Source organism: Lacerta agilis, chromosome 9 (genome assembly GCF_009819535.1).
Source record: "Lacerta agilis isolate rLacAgi1 chromosome 9, rLacAgi1.pri, whole genome shotgun sequence".
Taxonomy (NCBI): domain Eukaryota; kingdom Metazoa; phylum Chordata; class Lepidosauria; order Squamata; family Lacertidae; genus Lacerta; species Lacerta agilis.
Genome location: NC_046320.1, coordinates 57,326,918 through 57,339,549, shown reverse-complemented (window position 1 = coordinate 57,339,549; position 12,632 = coordinate 57,326,918). Strand labels below are relative to the sequence as shown.

General features: G+C 44.8%; 1 protein-coding gene across 4 annotated transcripts in view; it reads left to right on the top strand.

Moving 5' to 3' along the window:
• GRID2 (glutamate ionotropic receptor delta type subunit 2) overlaps window positions 1-12,632 on the top strand; it is a 657,599-nt gene that overhangs the window by 287,152 nt on the left and 357,815 nt on the right. For all 4 annotated transcript variants that reach the window (XM_033160571.1, XM_033160569.1, XM_033160568.1 and 1 more), the window contains exon 2: window positions 9,799-10,083. In XM_033160571.1, coding sequence (XP_033016462.1) covers window positions 9,799-10,083 — 285 coding nt within the window. The remainder of the gene's footprint in view (window positions 1-9,798; window positions 10,084-12,632) is intronic.

The following is a 12,632-nucleotide window of genomic DNA, read 5'->3' as shown; positions in this document are numbered from 1 at the left end:
TCAGGGTGGACATAGTCTAGGATTGTGGCTAACCTCCTTCCCATTAATAATTCAGCTGGGGACTTGCCTGTGGATGCACACGGCGTTGTGTGCTGCAGGAACAACATCCTTGCAATGCGAGCAGACCAATCCCCTTCCAAGAGGCGCGCTATTGCACCCTTGGCTGTGCGCACCATCCGTTCGGCTTGTCCGTTCGAGGATGGATGAAAGGGAGCAGAAGTGACCCCTCTAATGAAATTATCGGCCAGGAATGCCCTGAACTCTTGGGACACAAAAGCCGCCCCGTTGTCTGATACTATGGTCTCGGGTAACCCATGCGTTGCAAACAAAATGCGAAGGGCCCTGATTACAGCAGCTGAGGACATGTTTGGAACAATTGAGACCTCCAGCCATTTCGAGTAGGCGTCTACTACAATTAAGAACACCTTTCCCTGAAACGGCCCTGCAAAATCTACATGGAGCCGGCTCCACGGGTTCTTAGCCCGCTCCCACCAATGCACTGGTGCCCTGGGCATTTCTGGGTGCACCTCCTGGCACGCTCGACAGGCGCGCACCCATTGTTCAATGTCCTTGTCCATGCCAGGCCACCACACATAGCACCTGGCTAAAGATTTCATCCGAACCATGCCCGGATGACCCATGTGTAACGTGTCCAACACCTCATTCTGTAGAGACCTTGGAATAACCACCCTATCGCCCCACAATATGCAACCCTTATGGAGGGACAGCTCATTTTGTCTTGCCATGAAAGGTCTAAATTTCTCTTCCTGAGTCCCACTTGGCCATCCCCTCCCCACCCACACAAGGACACGGGCGAGGACGGGGTCCCTTTTAGTTCTTGCGGCGATGTCGACGGCCGTCACGGGTGGTCCGGGAAGTGTCTCCATCATCATGACGTGCTCGGCCGGGGCTGGGTCGTCGTCGGCTGCTCCAGGTAGTGGTAGACGACTCAGCGCGTCCGCATGGCACAACAGCTTACCCTTCACATGACACAGTTCGTATTGAAATCCATTCAAAAAGATGGACCATCGGAGCATGCGTGGGGACAAGATTTGAGGCGTTTGTTTATGTGGGCTGAACAAACCCAGCAAAGGCTTGTGGTCCGTTTGAATTGTGAAAGGGCGGCCGTACACGTAGTCATGGAACTTCTTGATTCCTGTGACTATAGCCAGTGCCTCCTTATCAATCTGGGCATAGTTCCGCTCTGTGGGGCTCAAGGTTCTGGAATAGAATGAGATTGGACGCTCCGACCCATCCGCCTCCTGGTGACTCAAGACAGCCCCCACGCCATATTGTGAGGCATCACACGCCAGCACCAGTGGTTTAGCAGCATCATAGTGGGCAAGCGTACTTTCCTTTGACAGCACGCCCCGCAGCGTTTCAAAAGCTCTCTGTTGCGGTTGCCCCCAACGCCATGCACACTTCTTTTGGAGTAGCCGATGCAGTGGTTCGGCTATCGATGCCTTGTGTGGCACAAAGGCGTGATAGAAATTGACGAGGCCCAAGAAGGACTGCAGCTCAGCCTTGTTACTAGGTGTCGGTGCTGCGGCGATAGCCTTAACCTTGTCTTCCATGGGGTGGATGCCAGCAGCATCAATTCTGTACCCTAAGAAGTTCACAGCTGCTACCCCAAAACTACATTTCTCTTTCTTTAGTTTCAACCCCGCATCCCGGAATTTGCATAGGACTGTCTGGATGCGTCCCAGTAGTTCTTGAGCATCCTTGCCCGCAATTAACACATCATCAAAATACGGCAGGACACCTGGCAGGCCCCGTAACAGGTGCTCCATAAGACTTTGAAATATGCCAGGTGCCACGCAGACTCCAAACTGCAGCCTATTCACCTTAAAGGCGCCCTTGTGCGTCACAATTGTCTGGATTTCAGCGGACGCTGGAGTCACTGGGAGCTGCTGGTATGCCTGTGCCAAGTCAATCTTTGCAAACACCTTGCCCCCAGCCAGCTTCGCTAATAGTTGGGACACTACTGGAATTGGATACGAGTTGCCTCTGATGGCCTTATTAATCGTACATTTGTAATCCGCACAAATTCGTATTTCCCCATTAGCCTTCAGGGGTGTGACAATGGGTGTTTCCCATTTAGCAGAGTCCACTGGTGAAAGCACCCCTTGCTGTATTAGCTTCTCCAATTCAGCCTCTATTTTAGGCTGTAGCGCAAATGGAACCCGCCTGGGTTTGAGGCGCATTGGCGCAACCCCCGGGTCCAGTTCTAAGTCAATTGGAGGCCCCTTATAACATCCTAACTCTCCATTAAATAGCTCCCCAAATTCCGTGTACAGGGTGTTAAATGTCTCCGAAGCTATCTGGACCGTGTTGAGCCCTGAGATTCCCAACCCTAAGGCCGGGAACCAGTCCATGCCCAGCAGGCTAGTGCGCTTCCCTTTTGCGATCACAAGCTTTAATACGGCCTCCCTCTCGCGGAACTGTACGTTCACTGCGCACATTCCCAAAATATCTATGCGGCCAGCGGAATAGGACTGCAGAGTAGCCGGGAAGGGCTCCAATCTCGGAAGCTTACCTCTAGGAAATAACGATCTGGCCGTGTCCTCCGATACGATGGAGAATCTGGATCCGGAGTCCACCTCCATGTTACACGGCTTCCCTTCGATTAGGACCCGCACAGCTGGTTTCCCTTGGGCTGGAAATGGCACAGTTCTGCCCTCGATTTGCGTGAGGTAGTTGCAATCGTCGAGTTGGTGCGTCGCTGTGGATGTCCTCTGACCCCTTGATTTCGCGGACCCCGACGTGCCACTCGACTTGCAGACCCTGGCTATGTGCCCCGTTTTCCCACAAGCATGACACGTAGCTTCTCGGAACCGGCACTTCCTTCTCTCATGTGATCCGCCGCAGCCAGGGCAGACTCCCTGCCGACCTTTATTTGCTGTGCTCTCCTGTCGCACCATCTCTATTCCCCGCACAGGGCTTTGGTTGGGGCTGACATCCTGGTCGTCCACGGTGTGGGTTGACGCTCCAGCTCTCTTTTCGGCTCGCTGGTCCGGGTCTTGCTCCTCTCTCTCAGCGCTTTCTGTCGCAATGGCCTCACGGAGCGCTGTTGACAGATCCATATCTTGTTTTGCCGCAATCCGCCTGCGGCCCTTGCTGCTGCGAAGGCCGCACACAAACCGATCCAGCAGGGCCTCCTCCAAGTTGGCGAATTTGCAGTGTCTCGCCAGCTTCCTCAGTTCGGTGAGGAAAACTGCTACCGTCTCTCCAGGTCGTTGTTGCCTCTTGTGGAATTCGATGCGCCATGTCATCTTCGACGCTGTCGGATTAAGGTGATTGGAGAGGTGTTCCGTAATGCTCGCGAACGACGCCTCCCGCAGTGTCGTGGGGGCCAGAATTGCCCGAGCCAACTCAAAGGTCTCTGCCCCGCAGCAACTCAGGAACAACGCCTTTTTCCTTTCCTCGTCAGTGACCCCTTTTGCTGCCACGCTGAATTCAAAGCGCTCAAGGTAAGCATCCCAGGCCTCAGTTGCTCCGGGATGAAATGGTTCCATGAACCGTGACGCAGCCATCTTAGTGGACTGATCTGTCCTGTCAGTCACAGGGAGTCTTGTCGCCAGAATCAGGTCGCTAGGGTCAGCAGCCCTCAGCCGGCCTAATTCAATCCCACCCTCGTCGCCAGTATGTTGTGTCGTGGGTTCTGGTAGCAAGAAGTCCAGCAACACTTCTTAGTGAAAACAGCTCTTTATTGTAAGGGATAAGACAAGACTGGGGATAGGGGGTAGGGAAAGCTCTATTTATAGACACATTGGGACTGAGGGAAAAGATACATTTTAGCGGGAACCAATAATATTCAAACTTTCCGGCGGGACCCAATCAGGCTGTGGATTGTGATTGTACACTTCCAATTGACCAATAGCAATACTTTACCCTGCTGCCAGAATATCTTATTTAATACACAACAGCTAGAATAGGAATTTAGTTCAGACTTGTTTGGAAATGAATTATAAATGTGCTGGTGGACGTTTTATGTTCATGCAAAATTCTCATCTGCGGATGCCGGGGATATGTAAGTTGTGTCCACTGCCTTTTTATTTCATTTTTGAGGTGGTTTTGAGAAAACTGATTGATGGAGTGTGGTTGGATGCAAACCTATCAAAGACAATCATGTTAGAATCATAGTTATTTTGGGGGGAGTTGGAAGAGACCACGAGAGTCATCTAGTCCAACCCCCTGCAATGCATGAATCTTTGCCCAACATGGGACCTAACATGGCAGTTATTTTGTATGCCTCAGTGCTAAGGCTGCAATCCTGTACACACTTACCTAAAAGTAAGTCCCATTAAATACAGAAGTCCTGTTAAATACTGATGTGAGACTTACTTCCCTAGGTGGCTCATATACCTGAAAAACCACCTGCTCTATTCACCTGCTTGGACAGGTATAATAGATGCGCTTTTCAGGGTGCCACAGTTCTCTGTGATGTGGTGATTTGTGAGAGGACCTTCTCAGTATTGGCACCCCGCCTCTAAGTTGTGAGAAATGCCAATATTGTTGCAGTTCTGATGCTAGCTAAAAAACATGTCTATTCTTCCAAGCATTTGGCTAAACTGATGCACCTCGTTTGTCTGAGGCAGTTATGTTAGTATATTCCCTGTTTGTTTTTACATTAAATTGCATTTAAATGAAATATTATGTCATTTTATTTTAATGTTATTTCTTTTGCTGGGGTTACAGTATGTGGGTTATAAATAATTTAAATAAAAATACATAATAAAGAGACCACAAGGTTGGGTTATAAAGCAGATAGTCTTATTATAAAAACCCCCCCAAACCAGGGCTTTATAATATCAAATGTACAGTCCCCTCTGATCTATTTCTAGAACCAGGGTGTGTGTGTGTGTGTGCGTGTGTGCGTGTGTGTGTGTGTGTGTGAGAGAGAGAGAGAGAGAGAGAGAGAGATGGGAAATGGCTGTTCCCAGGTGGATTGGCAGCCTAGATAATGCAAAATTCTCCCCATGAGAATGAGCTGGGGGGGGGGTAACTATAAATAGACTAAAAAGTATAGTTTGCTTCATCTTTTTTGTTTTGTTTTCATTGTAGTGAAGAAAAAATGTAGCCTAGATGTTGAATAATTAACAAGAGCAAGTTAGTGTTAATCAGTTGCTGTAATAAAAATGCAAAATGCAAGAGGGAAGAAAATGAGACACTGTGGTAAATGCCGTGTTCTGGCTTATTTGGGAAAGTGTAATCTTTAGAGTTTGGTGCAATGCCTGTGAATGTGTGCACATGCAGTTATGTATATATTATTAGAAGTGAAGATGACACTCCTCCCCACCACCACACACAGACCAACAAAGATTGTAGCAAACTGATACCAAAGCAAAACACAGGGTGTTAGGCAAGTTTTTCTGAATAGGAAGATTGTGGCATTTTGGCATTCAAGGGAATCGTTACATACATAGTTTCAATACTGTATTGTTTTCCATACTTGGTTTCAATCAGGATCCGTATTTCATATAAGGCCTTGTCCATATCTGCTAAGATCTCCTGTGTATGTAGCTTGGGTTCCTTGAGCCACCAAACCAATTTATGGGTCATTAGCACAGAGACAGCCAACATGGTGCCCTCCCACTGTTGTTCAACTCTGACTCCAAAAAGCCTCAGCCAGTATGGTTAATGCTGGGAGGGATGATGGAAGTTGTAGTGCAACATCAACTGGAGGGTTTCACTTTGGCTACACCCACACTGGGAGAAATAGCAGGGATATTTTGAGTGATGTTCAGCTGCATTTTACTCACAATAGACCCATTGAAATTAAAAGGCCTAACTAGTCATGATTATTAAATTTTAATAGGTCTATTACCGGTATATTGTGCTTGCAGAAGCCAGTGTAAAAACAATGAGGCATTTCCCGCTGTCCTCCCCCCAACACACATCCCACACCTACCACAAATCCAGCTCATATGTTGAGCCCACATGTTGTCATCACAGAGACAGAACTCAACTAAATGAAATGTGAAAGGCACAAATACAGGATGGGTGACACCTGGCTTGAGAGCAGTACATGTGAAAAGGATCTAGGAGTCTTGGTAGACCACAAACTTGACATGAGTCAACAGTGTGATGCAGCAGCTAAAAAAGCCAATGCAATTCTGGGATGCATCAATAGGAGTATAGCGTGTAGATCAAGGTAAGTAATAGTACCACTATATTCTGCTCTGGTCAGACCTCACCTGGAATACTGTGTCCAGTTCTGGGCACCACAGTTCAAGAAGGATACTGACAAGCTGGAACCTGTCCAGAAGAGGGCAACCAAAATGGTAAAAGGCCTGGAAACAATGCCTTATCAGGAACGGCTTAGGGAGCTGGGTATGTTTAGCCTGGAGAAGAGAAGGTTAAGGGGTGATATGATAGCCATGTTCAAATATATAAAAGGATGTCATATAGAGGGGGGTGAAAGGTTGTTTTCTGCTGCTCCAGAGAAGCGGACACGGAGCAATGGATTCAAACTACAAGAAAGAACATTCCACCTAAACATTAGGAAGAACTTCCTGACAGTGAGAGCTGTTCGGCAGTGGAATTTGCTACCAAGGAGTGTGGTGGAGTCTCATTCTTTGGAGGTCTTTAAGCGGAGGCTTGACAGCCATCTGTCAGGAATGCTTTGATGATGTTTCCTGCTTGGCAGGGGGTTGGACTGGGTGGCCCTTGTGGTCTCTTCCAATTCTATGATTCTAACCAATGATTTGACAAATTATAAGAAAGCATCATTTGTTCAGATATATTTACCCATGGTGAACAAATAAGCTATACTCACAGACAGGCATAGGCAAACTTGGCCCTCCAGATTTTTGGGACTACAACTCCCATCATCCTTAACTAACAAGACCAGTGGTCAGGGATGATGGGAATTGTGGTCCCTAAACATCTGGAGGGCTGAGTTTGCCTATGCCTGCTCCAAGACATACCACTTTTAATGCACCTAATGTGCTAGGATCCATTGAACCCCTGGCATAAAAAATCTAGATGCAGGCTTAAGCTCTACCTCAGAATAAGCCCTTCCAGGTATTTGCATACCCACGGTGCCTGCTAAAGTTTCTCAAAAATGAGCAATGACATCAAAATATATGCTAAAGCAGATATACATGAACGCAGCAGCTTAAAGTGGCAGTTCATTAGATGTTTAGTTGGCCATACTGAATCTTGAAGAATAGGTCAGCTGCCCATGTTGATGGCCAAGCATAAATTGGGCATGGAAAACCTTGGCTACTGTGTAATTACTTTGAGAAAGTTGCAGTGCTTCCTCACTCGGACTTCTAACTCCATTAGAAAGCCAACATAAACATTTCACCCTCTGCTTATTTCTCACTGGGGTAATGCGTCAAAATTATGGGCTTAGTCATTATTAATTCCTTTGATATTTATCAATTGCACTAGCATTAATCATGATAAACACCTCTGGTATTAATGTGGATGTCATTAGTATAGCACTTCAAGTTTTTCTACTGCTGCTCAGCCTTCATTAACTGGACCATTAGTTACAAGGTGTTACCTTTTGCGTAAACAGCTCCATGTTTCCTGTAGGGTGTGTGTATGTGTGTGTGTTTTAAGCCTTGCAGTTTTTCATGACCTTTATATGATGCAGTAGGGTAGATTGGAGGCCTATCACACATATCCTGTGAGTTCTCATGGTATCCATGTGAGAGCTGAATCTGGAGCAGCTTCTCATGTCAATCCACCACCTGATCGCCATTTTAATATATTTGCCATGTGTTTAGTGAAAATATATAGCACCAAATCAATCTCTAGCCACATGGAAATGTTCTAGCCACATGGAAATGTTCTTAGTGGAACATTAAAGAGGCAATGAAGACTTAAGCTGGTGATTTGTTTGGAATGATAAAGGAGTGGTACAAGAGATCATACTACTCCTTTAACATTGCTGAAGTTGTTTTATAGTGAGTGTGGCCTTTGGTCCATGGAGTATACTGTTCATTTGCCTGCTTTGAATGGCAGTGGCTCTCTAGACTCAAGCAGAGCTTAAGTGGAAATGCCCACAACTGAACCTGAGGCTGTCATTGAACTGCATAACACATGAATTCCTACCCATGCAGGTGGAATGCATTGTCATGCACAAAACATGGGATAAGAGGTTTACTTTGATATTTTTCTTCTTCATGGGACTAGAGTCCATTTAATTAGATCAATGTTGTGTTTTCCTTGATTGGGGCATAAGCATATGAGGGAGTGTGTGGAAATGGAGAGGCCAAAACTCCACAAAATGCAAAAAGTATAGTCTCTGGCATTTCCATATACAACTCAAATGTAGAGAACCTACACAAACAACGCTGACACCAAACCCTACTCATATCAAGTAAAAAAGAAACATCGTCACCCCAACCCACCCATCTCTCTCCCCCCTTTTCTTCCTAATGTCTCAACAACAAAAACTGATTTGTAAAAATGTTATATGGAAAAATATGAGAGAGACATTGCACCTTTGTAAATCAAGAAAATCTTTAATAAAAATATTTTTTTAAAAAAAAATGTATGCAAGACCATTCACAGCAGCAATGGTGGGAGAGGAAACTCTGGTCCTGATTGAGGCTGAACCTAATGGAATGGTACCCTTCAAATCAACATGAAAATGTCATGGAAGACTGAACTGTTCTCCTTGTTCTTTATGTAGCTGATAAAGTGGCTCTAGTATCCAAAGGCTTTTATCTCAATAAATTGGTTAGGCTTTAGGGCAAGGGTGGGAAACCTCCTCCAGTTTGAAGGCCATGTTCCCTTATGGGTCTCTTCCGGGCAGCCACCTGTCAATGGTATGCAGGACCAGAGCCAAAAGTGGACAGAATAACAGATATGACAGCAGCCAGGCAAAAGCATTTGAGAGAGCAAAGTTGGACTGGGAAGGGTTGCAGCTTAATAATGAGACATTGAGGGCCCCATAGAGATACTTGGAGTGCTGCATTTTACTCCCAGTCCTGACATTCACCACCCATGCCTTAAGGTACCACAAGACTATCTTTTTTCTAATTTCCTGTAATGGCAACACTGAATTGTATAATACAGTCATCCACCTTTACTGTAATACCACCTCTGCAATTCTCAGGATGTCTGAATTATAGGGCAATTTAACTGGCTACTTCATTGCGTCCCACTTAAATGGGCTTATATACCTCTGGCCTGTGAACTGCCCTCTACAGAAGATGAATGTCTAGATCAAGCACCCTGTCTCTCATTTCCTTTACTGCACCAAAGGAATTCAGCGTTTGGCTCTTTCTAGACAAATATGCATAAATAATCTTTCTTTGAAAGCTGCCAGCTACTCTGAGCCATTATGCCTTCAAAATCTCTCTGCATGTAATGCAGACATCCTATTCCCAGAGCTTGCATGTTGGACTTTGAGTGGTATTTATCTCCCCTGGAACTCTGTTTAATTTAATATTGGATTCTGTTACTAATGTCTGCAAGAGTCCTCAGAAGGCTGTATTTATAGATGTAGCTCCTTCCCTGGCTGTGTCCTTCTTCCAGGCTGTGAGGGATGGGCAGTCATATAGCTCTCATTAACAGTAATATGTTTGGCAGTTTGGAATGAATGGACAAGGCTCATGGCTTTTATGGCACCGTGCAGACTCTTGGAATGGGCTGTTTTTAGAGGAGACAAGATTATTGATTTTATGGCAACTCTCTAGCCTCTTCTCACTTGACTGAAGTTGTTGCGCGCAGGCCTTTCATATTCAGCAGGATAATTTTAAATAAATAAATATTTGTTTTCTCTGCCTGTACCGGAGCTCTCCTTCTCATCTTGAATATCATTGTGCTTCCTTGCAGGCTGTGACCTCATGAACCATGGTATCCTGGCTCTTGTCAGCTCCATTGGCTGTACGTCAGCAGGATCCCTCCAGTCCTTGGCAGATGCTATGCACATCCCTCACCTCTTCATCCAGCGGTCAACAGCTGGGACTCCAAGGAGTGGCTGTGGGACCACCAGGAGCAACAGGAATGATGACTACACACTCTTTGTACGCCCGCCTGTCTACATCAATGATGTTATCTTGAGGGTGGTCACGGAATATGCCTGGCAGAAGTTCATCATTTTCTATGACAGCGAGTACGGTAAGTGTTTACTCTGCATCTCTCTGTGTGTATGTAAGGGGTAATTGTTATCATCAGATCTGTGTAATACTATTAAATGCAATTGCATTAAGATCCTTAAAATCTTCCACTAGATTACATCCTTCTCTAAACATTTTATGACAGCATTAGCATTTCACATAATCCTTAGTAAAAACGTAAAAAAACAAAAACCCACAGCCCCTTGTGATTTCTGAAAGCCATCAACTTTTATGGCTTTCCTTGATAATGCCTTTGATAAGAGCCAAATGGAGTAGCTAAGGGTATTTTTTTTCCTTTCATATGTGACGCTAAGAAAACATTTTGGGTGGCTTTTATTTGATTTTCTAACCTAGATAATAGCCATCCTATGCGAATGATTCTGCCTTTGTTTTGGAATATCTACATATTATGCCCATATGGATTTATTGTACTCCATCTTCACCGTCTCCATAGTTCACCCTGTGTTTTGTCTTGAGGTAAGCTTGCAACCAGCTATAACAGAGGTGAATATCTACTTTTTTAGTTTTAATACAGGTACCTGTATTTCAAATTATAATAATTACATTGAAAAAAAATAAGAAGAGCATTTCCCCACTTTTATATCATGTCATGTATGAATGTTGTTCAGACAGGAACATGTCTGCAAGAAAAAAATGAATCAACATCCCAGCCAAACCAGGTTATTTTTTCACTTTCCTCTTTAGAGGCAATTTAAAATAAAGTTGAAAAAAGTACAATATGACCCAACTTTCATCTAGCTCCTATCTTTGCAGTATTTATGAAATGTCTTTGTGTCAGTATGAGGAAATTACTTTAAAATGTCAATTTAGATGGCAGTATATATGATGTAGTTGGAGATGGGGACCTGTGGCCTTCCAGATGTTATTGGACTACAACACTCATCATCCCCAGCCAGGCTTGCAAATGGTCATAGATGATGGCAGTGGTAGGTGAGCAACATCTGGAGAGCAGTAGGTTTTCTCTAGTTGGTTATTTTCAAAATTTGCATTGCATGAAGCTGGGCAGCAAATCTGCTTCTTACCCTAGGCATTGTTATCCATTTGGTGGCTCTTCTAGCATTATCTGATGTACTCCATTCCATTAAAAAGATAGAAGAATGTATGGTCCTTGGATGGTTGCTCATGAGAAACCAAGCAAAACTCCAGCCGTTTCTTTAGTAGTTTTATTGTGCATACTATGTACAGTGCAGAGCTCAAAAGTTCATGTCTGTATCAACCGTCTGCAGAATCCGGGAGTGGCCCCTTCCGGTTCTGACCACAACATAAGAGTTTCGGTATACAAAATCTCCATCTCCCCTCTTTTCGTTTCACCCCTCTGCGTACTTGGGGCGACAGAAATAGCATGTCTCCCTCCTCGCCCGCTGAGCGAGAGGAGTGCAGGGTCTCTCCAACATCCCCAGAGCCTCAGCTCTCCAGCTCCTGAGCTGCCTGCCCCTACCCACTGGAGACTTCACTGCTCCCTCCGCTGGACGAGGAGGTGCTACTGGTCAGGTGGGGCTGGGGCTCTCTGTAGCATCCCGAGAGCCCTTCCACCACCCTGCGCTGAGCCGGGGACAGTTCCCTGACAAAGAAGAAAATAAAATATAGAAAGGAGCAGGATCCTGCTGCTTTGCTACTTTGTATTGTAACTTTAAGCTGGTATAAACTTTGAGAACTATTGAAATTCCTGGTCATGATATTATGTCAGGATACATCAGTCAAGCATGCTGTTCTGTCCTGGCTGCAATTGGTTTTTTATTTTGTTTTTATAATGGTAACTATTTCATCTGTTTTTATATTCGGACAGTGTATTGTTCTAATCTGACCTGGGACCTTATGGTGAAGGGTGGTTAAGAAATCTTTAAATAAATTTAATAGGGGGGTAGGAACTGTACATGTGGTTCACTGTTTACTTCATACTTAAATTAATAGATGTAAGATGTCAGTCTAGATAAGCAAATCATTGGTGTCACATAGCTAAGCAACAGAGCTCACACATTTTCATAACAAGAATCTAATATTGCACAACCAATCTACACCGACTGTCATTTGAAAGGCCTGGGTGGTAGAAATGCTTTGTTTAACAAGACTTAAATACCAAGATGGAGTGATAGTAGCATTCAAAAGAAATATCTAAAGTAGAAAAAAACACATTATTGTTCAACTTCTAACATAAGATAATATAGTCACGTGGAGTCCCCATGCCAGCTATACAACCCATCAATGTCATTCCAGCAAGCCTGGCTGGATACTGGTCTCCCAGGAGCCTGTCAGTGCCTCTACTCAGATTGCTAGGAAGAGAGCGACAGTGAATTCATTGTGAAATGCTTCCCTTCTGAAGAGGAGACTAAAGCTTGTGGTATTGAAGCTCATTCAAATAACAGAAATAACAATACTGTAACAAGTATTATTGAGAATGGATCTTGAGTGTTTTACTGAATAAGGCACAACAACTCAATAGCTACAATATGTACACATTTTCTTGTGTGTAGTGACTCCTGTTGATCTCACTGAACCTCAATTCCAGGTTAAAAGAACGTTAGGAAGGAA